General features: G+C 40.9%; 1 protein-coding gene across 4 annotated transcripts in view; it reads left to right on the top strand.

The window, feature by feature from the left end:
* The window catches only part of ARHGEF7 (Rho guanine nucleotide exchange factor 7), a 170,891-nt gene that overhangs the window by 67,381 nt on the left and 81,485 nt on the right, over positions 1 to 22,025 (top strand). For 3 of the 4 annotated variants that reach the window (XM_012751915.3, XM_012751920.3, XM_012751917.3), the window contains exons 3-5: positions 3,478 to 3,562; positions 7,186 to 7,316; positions 15,654 to 15,855. In XM_012751915.3, coding sequence (XP_012607369.1) covers positions 3,478 to 3,562; positions 7,186 to 7,316; positions 15,654 to 15,855 — 418 coding nt within the window. Of the gene's footprint in view, positions 1 to 281; positions 1,389 to 3,477; positions 3,563 to 7,185; positions 7,317 to 15,653; positions 15,856 to 22,025 lie in introns of those variants that run through there. The other variant, XM_012751923.3, reaches the window with a different exon arrangement.

The raw sequence follows: 22,025 nt of genomic DNA, 5'->3' as shown, positions 1-22,025 counted from the left end.
CAACACTGTGCAGGGGGGCTGTGAGGCAGTGGGGAGAGCACACCCTCAGGGACTCTACCCACTTCCCAGGACCATGCTGCCTGCTGCCTCCTGCCCCCAGCAGCCATTCTCTGTTGGTTCGGCCTTTGCAAGGGACAGTAGGAACATTTTAGAAAGTACTTTTGTATCATACTTTGAATGTTCTGGGTTTCTTTTATCACTGGCTTCTATGTGGTTTGGTATTTGTTGTATTTCATTATGTAGTATTGTTTCTATTGAAAGTAAATATGAAAACTAAGCTACAAATAGTAAGCTTAATATTATGAGCTTTTTAGTAGAAAACTAGGATAATTTTTATTTTGGGACTGTGAGAATATTCTTTTGCACATTTAATTCAGTTAAATGTAAAAGTAAGGCTGAGTGTAATACACTTTCCCAAATGGATAGATTCTAAAATGTATCAGGTGTTGAGTGTCCCCTGTGTCTGTGTGGCCACCCTCTCTCACAGCACTGTGCTAGTATGGGAGTGTTCACAGGCAGTGGGAAGTGTGTATGTGCTGGCGCTGAGCCTGCCCCCAGCAGGACTCAACAGTGAGAGGGAGGCACTTCTCACCCTCTGCTGCACATTGGACTTGTGTGGATAGGGTTAAAATTCTGGTTTTGGGGTCCCTCCCTTAGAGATTCTGAGACATGGCTTGAGTATCTTGCCCAGGTAAAGTCCCCCAGGAGGTCCTAACGTGCAGCTCATACTGAAAACCACTGCTCCAGGTGCCACCTGAAGTAGGGTTTGGGGAGAGTGGATGGTGGTTGTTGCTTCCTTCCCTCCTCTGGCTTTTGCTAAGAGTGGAAATCTGCTGATTTTCAGAATGCCCAGCATTTCAGGTGGTAGAGTAGGCCAAGTCCTGTTGGAACTGCATTTGTCTTCTTTGAAGCACCAAGTAGCCCTGGGGAACAATTTAGTGTGTTAAATGTTATGGTAATTATTTTTGCAGAGAGATTTCTATAAAAGTTCTGAGACTTTCCTCTTACTGCCGTAGTATAAACTTTCCTTATACTAAGATTTTTCTGTTTTTGCTTTGATTCCTATTTCAGGAATAGTCTGCTATCTTTCTCTGGAGAAGTACGTTAGTCAAAACATTTTATTGGCTTTGAATGTGCATTTCCCCCACTCAGTGGCAAGCATTTGTCTCATCCCATTGTTGAGTTTCCTGTTGAGAAATGGGGGTGTGTGTGTGTTCACTTAAATTCTGATGTCATATTGAAGCCCCATTGGTGGTCACTTTCAGCCAATCAGATGCTCCTTGGTATCCAAGTAAGAAAGATATATAGTTCTGGAATAACAGGAAACTTCAAGTTTTTAACATCCTGTTGTTCTGGGTTTTGTGACTTACTGCCTCGCCACAATGAAGGTTAGTAGAAATTTATATGTGTATTTCTTTTCGGAGAATACCATCTAACTCCAGCCTCTAGAGTTAGATCTTTAGAGCTTAAAGACATTCAGATCACCTACTTAAATATTTTACAGTTAAGGGAAGTTTTATGTTTTGCATAAAGGAAGCTTTGTATATTAATGTTAATACTTTTATATATTTTTAAATGCAGCTTAACTCATATTTATCATTTAAAGATGTAGATGGATATTTCACCATGGGTAATGCTCTCATTTGAGTTGGAATTTCTTTTTAAATAATATTTATTACAACAAATGATTTAAATTCTGTGTTAAAGGTGGTCCTAAAGACTGTTCTTACTCTCCTCTGATGAATCAAAAAAAAAAAAAAAAAAAAGACTGTTCTAAGGAGTATTTTTTACAGGAAGGATCTCACTTGATGAAATCATTTACATTTTGTACTTTTTATTAGAAGTGGCGTTAATAAACATGTATAATGCTCACATGTATTCACATCTTTTTAAGTTTTATGTTTTCATTTAATATTTTCTTGTGAACTTTTAAAAAGTAAATTGTAATTTTTAGCTCCTTTCTTGACTCTCAGTGATTTGGTGTTTTCCTTCTTGAGGTAGTTTTTCAACTTCTAGATTTTTTTTTTATTTATTTATGTTTAAATATATCTCGTGACTATTTTTACTCATTATTTCAAAAATTGTAGGCATAAGACCATTAAGTAGAAGGGACTTTTGAATAATACATGGGGCTTATTCAGATTTGGAATCATTTTACTTAGCATCTCTTGATGTGAACTTCACTCACAGTAACATTAAGCACCCACAGAGTGGATAGTTGGATGGTTTGGTGCATTTATCCATTCATACCTTGAGTTTTTCTGTGTGCTGACATCTTACTAGGTGTTGGGAAATACGTAGTCTACCTTTGTATGAGACATCAGCCAGTGAAATATTGTGATAAATGTTCTGGGGGAGTCTGGTTGGGGACTTGAGCAGATCTGGAGGGGGCAGCAAGGCTGTGCACGGTTCTGTCAGGAAGTGAGATGAGTAAGTGTTAGCCAGGAAGGGGGTGGGGGCTGGGGGCAGGAAGAGAAGGAGAAGGGAGTTCCTGGCAGCCTCTGGTGAGAGGAGCACAGGATGAGGGCAGAGGTGACAGAACTGGAGAGAAGGAGGGCCCTTGCCCTCTGATCCTCATTCCTGGGGTGACCTCAGAGAAAGTATGTTAACATAATAGACATTTTGCTATCTAAATATGACTGTTATTTGCACTTCTGAAAGAAATGTTTTCCCAGTTTTTCTGGGACAGAGTTGTGGATGATTTGACTATTAAATTTATTTTTGCTTTAAGTTATTTGGTGATCAGAAGCTAAGCTATATGTAGTCTTAAAACAGTATCAGAGATGAGAGCTGTGTGTGTTTTGATACATTTGTATATGTGCTCTCGTGTATTGAGGCAAACTAGTGCACTTTATCTTTCCCAGCCAGGATGGGTAGTGTGACTGACTGTGGCTCTAGCTGTCTCTAGCTGTGCCAGACTGGAGGGGATGTGGTCTCAAATGGGCCTGGTCCTGGCCTCAGCTCAGTGCTGGAGGTGGCTGCCCCATCCTCACCCTGCTCCTCTTCTGGGATCTGCTTCTCCTGCCTTCCTTCCTTTTAGTCTCATATCCATTGTGCTCCCAGATGACCATGTTTTTCTTTTGCTGTAGTTAGCTTTGGTATTGACTGTCAGGTTGCCTTCTTTTCTGTGACTAGGAGAGAACCTCTGTTTTCTCCATTAATCTAAGGGTGGCAAGACCACCACTGAGATTTCCTAGCACCAGCAGCACTCATCTGTGACAGAGCTCACACCTCAGGGTGTGAAGGTGAGGTGGGGCAGGGCTGGGGTCCAGGGATTGAGTGCACCTGAGAAGGGGACTTCTGATTCCACTCCTTACCCCAGGACCTGGGAGCTGAGCTCACTGGCCTCACTCTTGAGGGTGGTGCCACCTCTTTATGATTTCAGGCAGAATGTCCTCACTTTGCGGGGAGAGGTTAGTTAATCCTGCACCCAATGTAAGACTCTACTAATTTTGCTTGTTTAATTTTTCCTTTCAGACTTTTGATGCAAATGATTTGTACCAGGGGCAGAATTTTAACAAGGTCCTCAGTTCCTTAGTGACTCTAAATAAAGTAACAGCAGGTAAGATTCTTTTTTTGTTGAACTGGAGGGGGTGGGGAAAAAAAGGGCAGAAATCACTGGCTTTTTGTTAGCAAGGCCAAATGAACATTATCGATGATAAAAAAAATAAACTTCTAAAAAAAAATAAACAAAAAATAGGCCTCTGTCACATTATATTTTGATTATTCTTTTTGCTGTGATTTTTTTCTTTACTAGAACAGAATTTTCCCTTTCAGGTCCTCTGGTGGCTATGAGGTGTTTTCTTTTCTGTGGGTGGGGAGGTTTCTCACCTGAAGGTATAACAGAAGAAAAATGTTAGTCAGTATAGGAAGGCTGGGGGGCTGTCTTGGAGTTAACAGCACTTTTCTCTGGGTTTTTATGAGTTCATGTTGCCTGAAGCTCATATCTAGTGAGCAGTGTGTTTCTGAGCAGTAGCCATGGGTGTGGCCAGTGGATTGGCATCCACAGTGAACCCCTACGTGCCTAGGCATGTGGTTCACGTGGTCTAGTCCCAGTTGTTCCTGAAGTAGAGAGGAGGTAGGGACACGGTGTGCCCCTCTCGTGGGCTCTCAGACCATGGTGAGGACAGAAGGACGGGAATTGTCTGTATGAGGTCCCAGAGAGAAGGCCCACACCCTCCCTTGAACCCTGAGGACTTATGTCTTGGATCACTATATGGCTCAAACAAGAGGGACTTGAGTTGCTCTTTTATTTAAAGTAACTTTTTTTTTTTTTTAATTATCTTTACAGATTTTAAGTTTCAGATTTGTGGGGGAAAGTGAGATGTCCTTTTCATATAGAAACCTCTTCAGTTTAATTTGTCAAGGTTTCTTTTCAGTCTTGGCTGCCCCTTCAGACAGGGTGTACTTGACTCCCTGCATGTGGAGGAAGGGCTGGAGTTGGGAGCCCTTTGGGCTAAAGTTCCTCTCTCTGGTGCAGGGACCTTCCTTGGCACCACCTCCCTGCACACACCTGCTGTGACCGCCATCTGGGAGCTGGCTTGCCGCTAGTGTCCTGAGTGAGGCGTGCTGGCTCCCACAGCTGGGAGCAGGCAGAGACCCCAGGCAGAGGTTTGATGCAGTCGCATTTTCATACCTTGACTGCTGAAGTTTAAAGTTGCACATCTCTTAACGGCTGTTCGTAAGAAAGTATCTAGGAGACAAATATTTAAAGGGCAGGAATATAAAGATGAATATAAATAATTAAAATTTTTGCATTATTTAATGATGTTTTGCAAATGAGTGTGGCATTTTATAAAGGCGATGAATTAGACAAAACTGCCTTCTCTAGCCCTACATTATAAAAATATGAATAAACAGATAATAAGGAAGAAAAGTATTATAGTTATGGATTATATAGAAAGAGAAATATGCTTAGAGTAGATTACACTGGAATGTAGTACAAGAAATGCTGTGAGAGCATGCTCAGAGGGTGGCATATTTGCGTTTCCTTGCCGTGTGGGTGTCTGTGTGCAAGTTGCTTGTATTCATCTGTGCCTCAAAGTTTTTAGTGGTGAATCATCTAATCAATACGGGTCTCTGTGGCAGACAGGGACAAGAATGTCACAGATAAATAAAAGCTACAAGTCATCCCTAATGTGGCCCCTCTGCTCTGCTGAATATTTTTCCAGAGGGTGCTTGCTTTTGAGCTTCACCAAAGGCACTTTCTCCCCCTGCAGTTTAAGCAGAGGAGCTAACAGGAAGAAACTAACAGGAGAAGGGCTTTAATCCATACACTCAGTCCCATGGCCCTCAGTAGTCAGGGATTGAAGTGCTGTGATTTACAAGTAAATAGTAGTGATAGAAGGGGGGGGACAGTAGCTCTTGGGCATATGTCACCATTCGTTGGCCTTTTTTTTTTTACCTACACTTTATGAAAAGTATTTCTCATATATTCTTGATATCATTAGTTGTGCATTGGATGTAGTATATGTGGCATTCTTCTTTGCCAAGAAGACCAATTTGGAAGCTGTGAGATAGACTTGGTACCTTTAGCTTTTAAACACTGTTAGTGATGCCTCTCAGAAGGAAATTTTGTTTTTGTTTGTTGGTTGTTTGTTCTTGATCTTGTTTTAGGAGTCATTGTGATGGAAATGACCATTTCTTCTTAGGGTTCTATTTTACCTGGTTGACTTCAGCAGTAAGACTGCCTGCTGCCGGAGTTGCTGTAGGCATTCTTGGGAAAGGTCTGTGCTTGTCTTGTTACTGTCACTTAAAGAAAACCATGTGTGTTCCAAGGCACTTATTAATGGATACATTTAACTGGATGGAAGATAGCCTGGTGATGGGGATGTCCTCAGGATTCCTTAAGGCCAGGGCCAGCAGAGCACTGGGGAGCAATGTGGGGGGTTCCTGTGGGCAGCATCTGCAGGCAGTGTCCTTCGTAGCTGGATTTGGGCTTGGGTTGTATAAGGCACTGTGTTCTCAAGTAGGACATACTCTGTGGAGACACTTGTAGGCCTGAGCAGGACCTTGAAAGTGTACTGTGCTGTGGGTGACCTGGGAGTATTCAAGACTGCTGGGATAGCAAGGTTGTTGGATAGGGCTCCCACATGCTGCTGTCTATGGAACCAGGCTGGAAGGCACACAGGAGGGACCTGGACTGAAGGGCAAGGACATTTTGGTGCAGGCCTTGCTCATCTCTGAGCCAGTTGTGCCATGAAGCACTATAGACCCAAGGTTGCTGCATCCTAAGTGTATCAAGAGAACCTGGAAATCTGAATTTTTCTGTGATATCTTCAGACTTTTAGATGTTGGCAATTAATTCAAAATTTTACAGGACACTGTGTAAGCCAATCCAAACAGATCTGCCAGAAAAAGAGGACCTGGAGACTATCGGGTTAGGGATGCTTTCACAGAAGGCTCCTGTAAGATGTAGGACATTGCTGAGTATCTTGGAACAGTAGTTTCTTTAGAAAACTTTTTCACAGTCTAACTTTTGGTTTTTGTTTTTTAAAAAAATTGATCACTTCTAAGAATGGGGTTGCTATTATTTACTTGTTGGTTGGCCTAAGTGGAGCATCTTATCATGAAGGGAATCAGAGAATGGAAATAAATAAGTCTTTTAATATCTGTTTCCTTTGATTTCTCAACAGCTTCATGAGGTGAGTAGAGCCTGTGCTGCCTTCACTTTGAGGAAATAATCCTCAAAAGGTTCTCTCTGGCTGAAAAATACACAAGGATTTTCTATTGGTTTTGAATAAGAGTCTTTTCTTTTTGTTGCAAAATAATTCTTGCTGCTTACTGCATGACACATACTCTTGGAAAAGTGGGCCTATGGTGGTGATGCAGTGGAGAGTGAGTACTTGTTCTCCACTATGTAATCAAATTTGAGAGGCTGTTTTTTTCAGGTAAAGGGGAAAGTATTAAAAATAGTTATAAAACATTTTAAACACTTTGAAAAATCATACTAGAGAAGAATGGATTAATAGTTATCTCCAAATAATTTCTAGAAAGGTAATTGGGGAAATAATGCAAGTTATTTATGTAGCAGACAAAGAATTTGTTCTTTGTTTACTTCATAAATGGCCTGCTTTGTTGTGGTCTCTTGGTGTGTTCCTCCATGCTGCCCTAGTTTTAAAGTCTAGAGTGTGGTGCGAGTGCATAGTATCAGGCGTTTCAGCTGTCTCTGTGTGACCTTTTCAGACATTGGACTAGGAAGTGATTCTGTATGTGCTCGGCCCTCATCTCATCGAATAAAGTCTTTTGACTCCCTGGGATCACAGCCTTTACACAGTCGGACTTCAAAATTGTTCCAGGGCCAGTATCGAAGTTTGGTAAGTTTGAGAGATTTTGTTATTTAAATTCAAATCTGTTTGGGGGATATGAGTGAGTATAGATGTATCTGGAAGGGTACGTACGCCTCTGTTAACAGAGCATTAAACAGCTAGAAGATGGTTTGACTTTCCCGCCATTGTTCCTGTAATCTGGTTTGGGATTTGCTCCTTACTGATTTACTGAATCCTGATTTTTGCTTGATGAGTACTCTTGAAAAACTTGTTAATTTTCAAGACTCATGACTCTGCTTGTCTAGAAAGATGTATGCTTTAAAATATTACCCTGGTCAGTTGTATTATCTGCTGTGCACAATTGTACAGAAATATATATGTAAATGTACTTACTTGCACAAAGAAGAGATGATTAAAACAAAAGAAGCCAATGGTAGCTTTTTTCTTTTCATGAAAGTGTGGCTTAGGGTGCTTAGTAAGTCAGGATGTAGTTTACAAAGGAGGAAATTGCTCATGGTAACTTATTGTGACTTGGGGAAAGAAACTTAGATGAACAGTCATCCTGGAATGTGAAGAAAGATCCATTTTTAAATGCTCAGGACACAGGTTGTGAGGAAAGAACACCAAATGTAACAGTGAAGTTGGGAGTGAAGAGTTGGGGAACGGCTACGAACAGGACCGACTGGAGCGTACCTGCGAGGAGGCCCTCCTGGCAGAGCTCCTGGCCGCTGGCCACTATCGCGGTACACGCGCCCTGTCAACCAGTGGCTGGTTGGCAGTTATTTTGATGAGATGCCAGAGATATGACTACTCTTTCATACAACATCTTAGTAAATTTTTTTAATGTTAGAAATATAAAATGATCATTGAATGTGAGTTTAAAGAAAACTTGTAGAGTTTTTAGTGGACCATGGCTTTTCCTCTGCTTTAACACAGAAAGGAATATTGCTAAGTGAGCTAGTAGTAACCCTTGAGAAATAAAAGTTAATTTTGATAGAGTTGTATTTTGCAGTAGGAAACATATTTGGATATAGTTCACAAAGCAGTGTTGAAAACTTAAAGACAAGAAAGGTATATAATTTTTTTATATTCCTGAGCTTTTTGACTCAACATAACTCCTGTTGCTGTGTTTTCTTGGTCTGCATCTGCGTGCAGTGCCACCTGTGCCGAGTGACCTGACCCTGCCCAGCCTGTTCTCTGCTTTGTGTGGACCTGACTCCTGCAGTCCTCAGCAACCCCATGATGTCTAGCAATGGCCATTCCGTCTGCCACATAGGTGTTTAGTGCTAGAGGAATTTTGTGGAGTACCATTGGAACCATGATTCCAAATTAAGGGGAAATATACAAACTACTTTAAACAGATTTTAAATTAGCCTTACATAAAATAAATGAGGAAAACATAAGAGAAATTGATATGCTTTTGGTAAAGAAGTATTTGCTGTCTCGCCTGTTTACCCATGGCAATTTCCATCTTCTTTTTTCTTTTTGAGTAAAGGGGGACTCGATTGTAAATGTATGATTTTAAGTAAAATAAAGTTAAATGTAATGTTGATAATGGTTGTTACTGAGATCATAATAAGTATAGGATTTTTCATTAGCTAGAGAAATTATAAATTGTACTAAAAGTAAAAAGACTTCAGCTCTCTGGCCTGTGTGAAGTCTTTCGTGGCTGTGATTGGTCTCTTGATTGGCTGCCAGTGAGCTGACTTCTCCTTTATGAAACATGGCAAGACTGTTCTTACCATGTTGGGAGAGAACGACTGTTTCTTTGCCGTTAGATTTTTCTGTTTTTAGTTTAATAATAGCACTTTGAGATAGCTTTCTTGGATTAAAAATTTATAATAAAACAAGAATGGCACAATGCTTATTTAAAGCTAAGTGGTGGGCACATAAAGGGCCATCTATCATTCTCTACTTTTGCATGTGTTTGAAAGTTTCCATAATGACAAGTTAAGCTAAAAGGACAATTTGTAGTCTCTGGAAAGTCAGTTTTGCGATCTCATTAAAATAAAGTTTAGCTTTGAAATTGTGTAAGACACTCACATCCCTCAAAAAGGATCAGTATTTTAAGGGTACTCTTTTGAATTCCTTTGCTCACACGTTGCTTACTCATTGCTGCCATTTCTTTCAGTTTAAGAACATCTCACCTGACCATCACCTTAGTTGCTAGTTTTTCTCATAAACTTGTTTTTAATTTGTGACACTGGCACTCCACTGCTCCAGGATAGTTTTCCTGCCTTGGATTAGAGGCTGATTTGAATAGTTTTGATGTTTTATTTAGTTTTGATGTTTTATTTATTGCTTTGTACTGAAATGCAGGTTTTAACTTTTGCATTTGGTTGTCTCTCCGTTGTTCCCTGATTACTCCTTTCTGTGGGAGATTTCTTCTTACCCCCTTTCAGATACCCTTAGCTATTAATAAATTGAGCTCTTTATCCCACTCTGCTCTGTGATATCCCTCTTACCCACAGAAACAAACTCGGTACTTAAATTAAGAATGTGGCAGACCTGGGCTGTAGATGTGAGTATATGGTTTTTCTCATAGATAAGGTTTGATTTTGTACTTTTTTATTCAAAAGAACTTTTGTTGATCCTCTGGAATTTCTGGTATCACTGCCATGCCCACAAGTCTTCCATCTGTTCACTGCTAAGCATGAGGTGAGCTCTTGACAATCTCAGAATTTGGGGATAGTATTTGTGAGGTGGTTGCTTCCGCCAGCCTTCATTTCTGAGAGAAGGACTAGATCTCTTAAAGTATTTCCTGTCCCTGGGATCTCCTACCACCTCTAGGGGCCAGGGGCCAGAGGCCTGGACTTCTGGCATCCTCCTAATGCTGGAAAGTAACCTTGCTTTGGTATGAGTTCACAAAGTGTATTTGTTACATTAAAATCTTTTTGGTTAAGTCTTTTTAATTCCCTTTGTCAATAAACATGAAAAATACTGTGCATCTTTAACATACCATATTTTATTAATTTGAAGACCTTTTTCTTTTTAAACATTTGAACACATCTGAAAGTAGTATGTGTCTTACAGTTGATGGTATGACATACTTTAATTGATGGTACTTGGTAGAATATAAAATAACAGGGCATGTCTAATTTTGGCATCTTCTGTTGGATGAAATACATTATGAGGAAACTGAAGCTTAGAGAAGATAGATATTTACACAAGATCAGAGCACTGGGAAATATTAATAGTAAACGGAGGAGGAATTGGGTCTTTACTTCTTGACAAGCTTTTCTTCTATAAATGAAATTATAGGTAGAGGTAGTTGTTGTAGAGAACTTCAAAGAAGTTGGAGTTTGTGTGAAGGTGGCGCTCTAGGATGTCCCAGTTTGGGATTGTTAGGATAATTTCAGAACAGTGGGTAAAATAAAGTACTTGGTTAAGTTGAATTTGCAACATATTGGTGGGTGGTGGTTTAGCTGTATGAATTGAGAGTCCATTAAGAAGAGACATGGTGGGTGTAGTTTACTGTCTGGTTAGGATCACTTTTCCCTTTTGCTAGAGCCTGGGGAGGAATTTTCTTCAGTCCACTTCACTTACTAACTTTTATTGACATGCAATGTACATATAAAAAAGTATATGTGTTGACATATAAAAAAGTGTATGTGTCGTATGCATATAGCTTGATGAGGTTTTACAAAGCCAGTGAGCAGCACCCAGAGCAGAGGAAGAGACAGAACATGACCAGCCCCTGGACGCTTGGTTGGGTTTGCTTTTCCCAAGGGCATGTGCTGTCCTGATTGCTAATAGTAAAGATGAGTTCACTTGCTTTTTGTATTTATGTAAATGGGATTCTATAGCATATAGTTTTTTTTTTTTTTTTTACAACTGACTTCTTTTGCTCAATGCATAGTGATTTAGGCTGTCATGGACTGTCATGATGAACCAGATAGGCTACAGTTTCAGGAGAGCTGTTTAAAAAAGGGAAAGGAAAAAAAAATAAAATATTGATTATATACAGCTTTCTGTGACACTAATGGCAGTGGATAGAGCCCTTTTTCCTCAGCCCCTATGAGATTAGGCTGAAATTGGTGCTATGGAGTGTGCATCCTTTGCCCTGTCTCCAAGACAGAGCAAAGTAGAGTAGCCCTTGGGGCATGTGTGCTCTTTAAACAGTGTGTCCTTGGAGCAATATCATGACTGAAGAAACCTACGTATTCTTCAACATAATAACCACTAAAGAATGGAAATCTGTTGAATTGGGAAATTTCATAGGGCTCTAGAATGGCTCCCTGGTCTCTGTACCTTCTGCTTCCCTCTCTAAGCTTTTGTCCTTTCCTTGCTGGGGGGTTTTGTTGATGAAAATGAATGAGAAGTCAGGGTTGCTTCTCCCACTTGTGCCTTGAGTTCAGAGAGCCACCTGTGTTTTCACCCATGCCTATGAGGTAAGTGCAGAGTGTCCTGTTTATCATGTCCTCAGTTCCCTCGTGCTTAGTCCAGGCTGGTGTTATGCCCATGGGGTTGGATGGAGGGCTGTCAATTTAGGGAGGGGCCTGCCTTGCACGTGTGTCCCTTTGCTGTCCATGGTTGTGATGTTGGAATTTACATCACCAGGATGGGCCAGCTTGCCCAGGTGACTTTGGATTAGTTACAGAAAGGAGAAGTGGTGAATATCATAGTAGAGAGCTGTTGAGTGATGATAATAGTTTGCAAAAAGAGGAAAATGATACAGCATAGTGAGCTCGGGTAATGCTTTACCTTATGAGAACAAGAAAAACATGACACTTCTAGAAGCATGCTTCATTTGCAGTGGCAAACTTTACCCTGCAACTTAACAGTAAGATTCGCCCTGAGCAGTGTGTCTGAGCTGATGGTGACCACCTGGAACTTTCATTCCAGGCATTGAAGAGAGATTTCTTCATTAAATCTTAAACATGTGTGAAATATTTAATTTCATTCAATTTGTAATTAATATTCATCTGTAAACACACTTAACTAGATAGTAAGTATTACATATTTGAGAGTAACGTTGTCAGCTTCTCCTTATTGAGGATCTGCAGTAAGCCCCATCACTGATGCTTTTTCTTCTTATTTAGTTAGTTATACATGCCCATAGTTTAGAATCAAGGAATTTCTTGCTATTAGGAAATAAAACAATGAAGACAAGCACTTTTGATTTTTTTCCCATTGATTCTTTCTAGGTATTTACCTGTGTGTCTCTAAATGCCTCTTCTTGTTTTTTTTTTTGTTTTGTTTTTTGTTTTTTTTTGCTTAATTTGGAGTGTGATCAGTGGGCCCGCAGTGGAGGAGGGGCTAGTGCTCTTCCCTCGTGGGGCCCTGCCTTCTAGTCCCACTTTCCCCATGGCCAGTTTCCACCATGTTTTGAGTTAGACCAAGGTTTAGGATCACAGTATTATGACTAGGTAAATAATATTCATAGCAGAGCCATGATACACACACACACACACACACACACACACACACACACACACACACAGACACACACACACACTTTGAGTCTTCTTCCTTTCCTAATACTTTGTTTTCTGGAATTAGTAATTATCATTTATTTACTTTTCTATCAACAACTTTTGTAGGTTATAGACCTGGTCTTTTGCCTATTTCTAAGAATCTCAGTACATTCAAACATTTTAGGTATTTTTTTACTTTCATCTTCCCAAGAATGCTCTTGAAGCCTTGTGACCTAGTTTAAACTCTCTTGGTTGTGATCCAGGCTCTTGTACAGCTGTTGTCTATGAGATTCCTTCCTCCTCACCTCGGAGACTCCCTCTGACCCGTGTAGGTCTCCTTTACCTCTTTCTCCATGCTTTCATTTTTATCTTCATTAATCCCCTTATTTTATAGGAGCACATTTTTCTCTAACTCCTTGAGACAGGGTGCATGGGAGGTAAATTTATTGAGATCTTGTATTATGCAGATGTCTATTGTATTGTAATACTAAGATTCTTTGTTTCTTCAGTTTTCAGAAGTTTAATTATGGTATGACTTGGTCTGAATTTCTTTAAGTTTATACTACTTGAAGTTTGCTCAGGTTCCTGAATCAATATACTTATGTCTTTTGCCCAGTTTGGGGCATTTTCAACCATATTTCTTTGTGCTGCTTTTTAGTCTTGCCCTCCTTCTCAAATTCTGCTTCAGAGGCTAGTGATAGTAGTGATAGATCTTTCACTACTTCTTACAAGTACCTGGGGTTCTGCTTAATTTTTTCAGTCTGCTTTCTCTTTGTTGTTGAATTTGTGTAAATTTTATAAGTTCTATTTTTTTTGAGGTTTTTGATTTTTCTTTTTGTTGGTTTCTAGAGAACTTGTAATTGTTTCTTGAAGCCTTTTTATGATGGCTGCTTGAAAACCATTTTCAGTGATTTCCACATCTGCTTCATTTCATTTTGGTATTGGCATTGGTTGATTGTCTCTCTTCATTCAAGTTGTGATTTTCCTGTTTATCGGATGAGGAATGTTTTTGATTTATTCTAGAACTTGGAAGAATGTTGGACCCTGATTCAGTCTCTGTCTTATCAGGCTATAGCACAGTTAGGTTTTGTGCCACAGTTATGGCTGTTGTTAGGTATTAGTTGGCTTTACTCCAAGTGACTGCTTAATTTCCAAGGCCTTGTGGTGGTGTCTACTCATCTTCATCCACCTGGTGTGGGCCTAGTTCCTGCTGGGATTTGGCTGCTGCCATCATGGAGCCTGCTGTTGCTGGATGGGGAGAAGTGATGATGAGCCTGATAGTGTAGGAGAGGGTGTGTGTCAAATTCTGGGCCTGGGTCCTCCCTGTGGCTGGGTGAGGTGGGGAGACGCTGGGCCTGGGTCCTCCCTGTGGCTGGGTGAGGTGGGGAGACGCTGGGCCTGGGTCCTCCCTGTGGCTGGGTGAGGTGGGGAGACGCTGGGCCTGGGTCCTCCCTGTGGCTGGGTGAGGTGGGGAGACGCTGGGCCTGGGTCCTCCCTGTGGCTGGGTGAGGTGGGGAGACGCTGGGCCTGGGTCCTCCCTGTGGCTGGGTGAGGTGGGGAGACGCTGGGCCTGGGTCCTCCCTGTGGCTGGGTGAGGTGGGGAGATGCTGGGCCTGGGTCCTCCCTGTGGCTGGGTGGAGGTGGGGAGATGCTGGGCCTGGGTCCTCCCTGTGGCTGGGTGGAGGTGGGGAGATGCTGGGCCTGGGTCCTCCCTGTGGCTGGGTGGAGGTGGGGAGATGCTGGGCCTGGGTCCTCCCTGTGGCTGGGTGGAGGTGGGGAGATGCTGGGCCTGGGTCCTCCCTGTGGTTGGGTGAGGTGGGGAGACGCTGGGCCTGGGTCCTCCCTGTGGCTGGGTGAGGTGGGGAGACGCTGGGCCTGGGTCCTCCCTGTGGCTGGGTGAGGTGGGGAGACGCTGGGCCTGGGTCCTCCCTGTGGCTGGGTGAGGTGGGGAGACGCTGGGCCTGGGTCCTCCCTGTGGCTGGGTGAGGTGGGGAGACGCTGGGCCTGGGTCCTCCCTGTGGCTGGGTGAGGTGGGGAGACGCTGGGCCAAGGTCCTCCCTGTGGCTGGGTGGAGGTGGGGAAATGCTGGACTGCCTTTCTCACCCTGTGGCCAGCAAGGGCAAGCTTCTGGGATTTCTTTTGGTCTGCCCCCTTCAGCAGCTTTGGGTTGCCAGACTCCTCAGAGCCCAGTCCAGGGTAGGTGGAAATCAAAAGGAAACCGTTGCCTGGTCTGCTTACCTCTTCCCACCTCTGAGAGATCTGGAAATATGCTCAGTCTCTGAGAAAACTACAAATTAAAATATAGGGCACCATTTCTTCCCCTCAGTTTAGCACAAATAAATATCTTTGGCAATATCTAGTGTTGGTGAAAATTTGATGAAATAAGAACTCTTAAGATACTATTGGTGAGAATGTTGCTGGGTGTACATTTGTAGAACCTTTTTGGAGGACAGTTTAGAGATATATGTGAAAATTTAAAAATGTTATCTTCTGTGTTTTCTGACCTGAAGTTAATGTATAGACTTATTTACAGGTATGTTCAAAGATAAATATACAGATATTTTTAATGTAGCCTTGTTTTACAAAATACTGTACATGGCATATGGTAAAATGTTGGAAGTAACCTGAAGATCCATTAATGGAGAGCTGATTCAATAATTAATGGTACATTCATACAGTATAATATTACGCAGTTATTTAAGGAACGATAAGTACTGCAGGAACTTTTCATAACTTGTAGAGAAATATGTATTATATAATTCCATGTAAATGTATGTGAAAGTGTGTGTATGTTTATATAGGCAGAACAGTGCAGAGCAAGACCTTCTAAAGCATCAAGAGGATGTCCTCTTGAGGGTGGAACAGGGTGGGTACTCACGGTGCACTGGGCGAGGAACTGCCATACTGTAAACATGGATCTGCTGCTCTGCATTGTGTAACTTTTCTCCCATTCCTCTCCCTCTTTTAGGACATGACCGATCATAGCAACAATCAACTGGTAGTGAGAGCGAAGTTTAACTTCCAGCAGACCAATGAGGACGAGCTCTCCTTCTCAAAGGGGGATGTCATTCATGTCACCCGAGTGGAGGAGGGAGGCTGGTGGGAGGGCACACATGGTGGCCGGACAGGCTGGTTCCCCAGCAACTACGTGCGCGAGATCAAGGCCAGCGGTAAGTGGCCAAGCCTGGCCTGTGGGTGGAATGGATGAGGAGGAGCAGAAAGAAAGAGATGAGCTCAGCATAGTTTGTTTTCTACTTGAACTTGTGTAGATGACGTGGTCTTAATGCTAAAGTTCTCGTTGGAGGGCATTGATTTTCACCTTATTCCCATATTTGGGTGCTGGGGTCAGGGTGTTTTCTTCCATGGAAACATTTTTTAGGTGCAAAGAGAAACACCTCAAATCTGTTAGTTTTTATTGTTGCAGTTATACTTTTATATTGAAATAAAATTTATCCTTTTTTAGAACTAGTGTTAGAACTTGGAGTTTGTAATATTCAGGTTGTATTTAATTTTTATTACTGTGGGTACTTTTGCCAATCATATCCAGTTAAGTAATTTTCTTTGTACTAATTTTAAAGTGTGTCACTTTCATTATGTTTCCTGTAGTTGTTTAACATTGTTTTTACTGACTTTATAAAAATGATCCTTCCAGAAGGAGAACAGCAATCTTTGGCATGCTTTTATTGCCGCTTAGCTGTCATTCACATTGTGAAATTGCAAGTTCTCTCAGAGGATTGCGGTTTGTGACTTATGTTACAAGGATATGGCTGTGAAAATTCTGTAAAGCTGGTGATTTGAATGCCCAGCCAGATCAGATGTTCTCTGTATTTACAGAATAATAGACTATTACAGCAAATATATGTTATAGAATGTATACTCTTGATTTCCCTGAACACAAGTATTGCTCAACCATTCCTCATTCCATGAATCAGCATTATTTATTGCTGTAGAACCTTTGCTGAAGAAACTCTGCAAAGACTGCTGGTTTTTATAAATATAACTATATAGTTCTTGCCTTTAAGGAGCTTACATTGGATTTATTTATTCATTTGTTTGAATTTGCTATATATTGACCTTGGTTGGATGCCCTCTTAGGAGATGGAAAAGTAAGATGCAATTTCAAAAATAGTGTCATAAAGGGGAGGAGCGTGAGTGGATGGAGGGGCTGTTGGGATTTGTTAAATGAATGTCATAACTTTACTTACATGTTGCTCCATATTTGAAAGATACTATTGGGTAATATAGTTTCTCTGATTGTCCTGGGGGAAAAGAGCAATTTTATAGAGAATAACAGATAAATAGGGAAGTGTGGAAAAAGTGTGTTTAAAACTGTATCTCTGCCTTGGGGCTTGGGTGAGTTAGCCTCAGAGTCACAGGTGTTTGAGATGTGAAATGAGGATGATGATTCCTCACCTCTTGAGGTCTTGTGGGGGTTGTTAAGGTTTGTATGGCATGCATGTTCTATGGTGCCTGGCACAGAGTAGGAGCTCGATGAATGTTAATTGCTGCTATTTTATTTTTTTTAAGGTAGCAGGAAAAAAATTTATAAATGTGAATATGACAATTTTGATATAAAATATTTTCTCACCAGGGACATCAAAAAATGAATATTTTAATAAGGTAGCAGGCAGCCCTTTTTTGTAAAGTTCTTTGGTATTGGACTTTTTAGGAACAATACACACTTTTTTTTTAGTTGTATATAAACATGTACATACAGAACATACAACCGACCATTTTAACCATTTTTAAGTGCACAGTTCAGTGGCATTAAGTATATTCACATTGTTGTATAACCCTCACCATCATCTATCTCCAGAATTTTTCATCTTCCCAAACTGAAATCTGTCCCCATTAAACACTAACTCCCCATTCACCTCTCTAGCCCCTGGGAGTTCTCTCTATCTATGAATTTGGCTACTCTGGGGATCTCATATAAGTGGAATCATACAGTACTCATCCTTTTGTGACTGGCTTATTTCACTTACCATATGTGCTCAAGGTTCATCTATGTTGTAGCATGTGACAGAATTATTAATACTTTCTTTTTTAAGGCTGGATAATATTCCATTGTACGTATATACTGTATTTTATTTATTCATCTGTGGATGGAAACTCGAGTTTCTTGCCCCCCTTGGGTATTGTGAATAATGCTACTAAGAACATGGTTGTATAAGTATCTGTTCAAGTCTTTTTATTTCTTTTCAGTGTATACCCAGAAATAGAATTGCTAGATCAGATGGTAGTTGTATATTTAATTTTCGAGGAAGCGTCATCCTCTTTTCCATAGCGACCGCCCCATTTCACATTCGCACCAGCAGTGCGCAAGGGTTCTGTTCTCTCCACATCCCCACCGACTTGTTTTCTGTGTTTTTGATAATAGCCATCCTGCTTAGTGTGAGGTGGTATCTCATTCTTGCTATACTTTGTGGTTGCTAATAATGATAATAAAAAGCAGCATTTTTATTATAATAATAAAATCAACTTAGGCATGATTTTTTTTGGCCGCTTATTATGTTCTGGCTACTGTATCAAGTGCTTTTTGTTCATGATGTCAGTTCTCACCATAACCCCCCAAAATAAGTATTGTTGGGATATTAAGCGGGTAGGGTACAAATAAATGACATCCTTTAACATGTGCAGAGCCAGCTGAGAGCGTGACACTGCTGTCAGGCTGAGGGGGTATAGGTGTCAGCTTTACAGACGCAGCCATTAGGAAATACAGTTCCGTCTGTGACTCAGTTGGACAGCGTGGCACTGCCCTGCTGGAACCTACCCAGAGACCTGAGGCTGGGGCAGGCTGAATCCAGGCTCCCAGCTCAGATCTGTTCTGGCCCTCACCAGTTGGAGAATTCCTTCTCCTAGGGACCAGTGAGAGTGACGCTGGCTTGAGAGGCCAGAGGTGGCTCCAGTGGACCTTCCAGGAGGACCCTTGAGCCAGGGCAGAGGAAGGATGACATCATTGCTCACCTTTGCCAGGGGAGGGGTGAGTGGAACAGATCATTAGGCCTGGAGCCTGGCCCAGGTGGGCACCTTTCTTAAGACCAGTCTTTCCTAGCAGTCAAGTGGCTTGCTTTATTTCTTATGTGAATACCCGTTTAAATGTGAATTTTGGTCCAATTTTGAATTGCCATATTAAAAGTGCAGATATACAAAACAATAGCTTGTAGAAAAAAAAAAAAAAAAAAAAAAAAGTGCAGATGAATGAATTTTTACTTTTCAGGTATTTCTCTTTGTGGATTTTTCAGAGTTAACCCAGCATAAGGAAATTATACTGAAAAGATAGGGTTTGTGGATATCAAAATCCTCTTCAGGTGACTTCTGGGAGTGAGTTTCATGTATTTTTGAGTGTCTTCAATATCGTCTTTTGGTAGTAGTTCATCTTACAGCAGCTATTGCCTTTTTTAAGTCCATAGGAAGGCGTGGCTTGGAGTATGGGCCTGAGAGCCAGCAGTGGCAGAGGAGGCTCAGAAGGACCAGCGTTACATGTTTAGAAATGTGGACCCTCACTTTGTTCTACCTAGAATTCCCATTTTTGTAATGTCTGTGTTTCTTAGTATGTGTGTGTATGACCAACTTACATGTGTGCATGTGATGGATGCATTGTTATCAGAGAAGAGAGCTCCTTGTAGGGGCCACACTAAATCTAGAGTTTTGGTACCAAACTGAGACCTAAGAAGCTTTGTTTGGAATATTTTTTCTTTTTTTCCTGTTCATTATTTAAAATACAAAAAATGCCACATTTGCTCATATTGGTGATTTCTTATGCTAAATATTCTTCATCTGACAGTTGAACCAAGGGATTTATTTAAAATACAAAAAATGCCACATTTGCTCATATTGGTGATTTCTTATGCTAAATATTCTTCATCTGACAGTTGAACCAAGGGAATAACCTCATTAGGGAATAACTTCCCATCCCTGGTGTTCACTAATTATGTGAATACATTGTATGGAAAGTTATGTAGGTCTAATTTTTAAATGTGGGCATTTGAGACAGGTGTGAAACCACATTTTTTACAGTGTCATGTCGTAGTTAATAATAAAACTCTAGGTTCACCATTATAGCCCAGTACTGGAGCCCCCCTTTCTCCACAGCTTCCCTTTCTGCTCAGTTACCTATAGCCAACCTCACACCTAAAACAGTTAAAAACAGTATAACATATTTTAAGAGAGAGACCACATTCACATGACTTTTATTATAGTGTTTTGTTATAATTATTCTATTGTTATTCATCTATTACTATACCTAATTTGTAAACTAAACTTTATCATAGGTGTATATGGATAGGAAAACACATAGTACTGAGTTTTTGACATCCACTGGAGTTCTTGGGACATATCTTGTGTAGATGAGGGTGGCCTGCTGTAATTCATTTTTTCCAGTAGCTTGCATGACTTTCTGATTTTGGAATAGGTTTTCCTTTCTGAAGAGTATATTTAAATAAGGCTTATAAATGATAGTATAATAAGTGCTTAATTTTCTGAAATCAAAATTTTGCCAGGTTCCAAACTTTACAGACTTCTCTAACTGGTAGTCATGTTAGGATCATTTCTTTGTGAAATAAAAACATTTGCTTCCTTTAAATTGAACATTTTCTTCTGTATTATGTTTTGATTCTTACTGAATAAACAGAAACTAAGGTAATACCTGTAAATGATGATATTTTTTTAGGCTGCCTTTCTCCAGATAAATTCTCAAGGTCGTGCAGTGAATCCCTTCTACTTCCCTGGGGAATATAAACAGCCACTGGTTGCATGCCCTCTTGCAGTCGCAGAGGGAAGTGCTGTTGTCAGGCTTCACCATCGAATATTTGTACTTTTTACCTGCATATGGTTTCTGGTTTGAAATGGTCCCTCTTTGAAGGCAGGTACCTTCCAAGATTCTGTATAAGGATTTAGCTAATGTTTACATCAAAAGCGTTGTTATTTTTGAGTATATACAATCTTAATGGGTTGCTGCATTATATATACTGCATTTTATACACACAGATAAATATGTGTTTTACACACACACCCTCCCCACAACCAGAATTTCCTAGATTCCAAGGAGAAGGCAAGAGGGAGAGAAGCAGCAAGGTTCTGGGAGTGCGTGGTGCTTGTGGCTGCTGTGGTAGAAGAAGGTGAAGGCATTCAGTTGTACGTGTGCAGCATGGGGAGCACAGGTATACAGCGAGTAGACACCACCAAGGGCTAACCTGGGCGACAAGGGCGGAAGCTGCATTCTGTGTGCTTATAAGTCTGGTTTTCTGTGTATGCATATATGCTCTCCAGGTTTCTTTTAGATGATTATTCCTAATGTGCTGACTTTAATTCTCCCATTTCTGAATAGCTCATTATCTGTTGCACAGTAAAGACATTATTTTTAAATGCTATTTTAGGAGCTGGTTAGCTTCAGATGATGACTTATAACCTCTGACGGTGATGTGAGAACTTAAATGAGTTTATCATTTACTGGCACACAGATCTTTAATGATTCACACTACTACTTCCTAAGTTTGTCAGTTTTTAATATTTTCTTGTTTAATTTTGACATCAAAAATCAACAACATGCAGCTGAATTTTGAAGGCTGCTATTAATTTAGCTGTGAAAGAGTAGTGTTTCATATAAATATGATCTCTGCAGGGAAAGGGGCAAAGGTTACATAGAACCTTGTTTTCCTTTGTATCACTGGAAATAAGCCTGTGCTGTAGCTTGTACTCTTCCGTGTGGATTGGGTGTGGGCAGGTACACATCTGTGCATGCGTGTGTGCATTCATTTGGGGTGCTAAGTTTCCAAAAGCACCCAGGATAAGGCTGCATTAGAGGATGGACATCTTAACACCATTTCTTCCAGATATAAATTTTTTAGAGAGAAGAACATGAATTGGAAGATATGAGCCTCTGACACAGGTGTAGTGAACTATGGGATTAGGTGGCTTTAAACTTTGTCTAGAATGTGGAAGTGAATATTCTTCCTGATTAGCATGTACAGTGTATACTCACCCAAACATCAGTGTGGCATGTGGGAGGTGGTTCTGTGACTGGCCATCTCCCAGTGACACATCCCTTAGATCAGCTGGCTTATAGTAGTTTGGGGTCAAGGTGGTTAGTCTTCCAGTATTAGAGATTTTCTTTTAAAAAGGTTTTATTTTTATTCATGCTAAAGTAGGTAGTGGAAACATGGGACAAAGCAGGCAGGACTTCTTGTGTTTGAAGAGCAGAGCACTCTCCAGCTCCAGGGTGAGCCTTTGCTGGCTGCTCCCCTCCTAGATAGCTGCCTCACAGCTCTTGCAGTGCAGAGACTTCTCTGCTTTGATTTATCAGCATATCTCATTATATTAGCTTCATTCCATTGTGTTT

The sequence above is a fragment of the Microcebus murinus genome, chromosome 13, assembly GCF_040939455.1.
Source record: "Microcebus murinus isolate Inina chromosome 13, M.murinus_Inina_mat1.0, whole genome shotgun sequence".
Taxonomy (NCBI): Eukaryota; Metazoa; Chordata; class Mammalia; order Primates; family Cheirogaleidae; genus Microcebus; species Microcebus murinus.
Note: the sequence above shows the minus strand (reverse complement) of the source record. Positions and strands in the feature narration are given on the sequence as shown.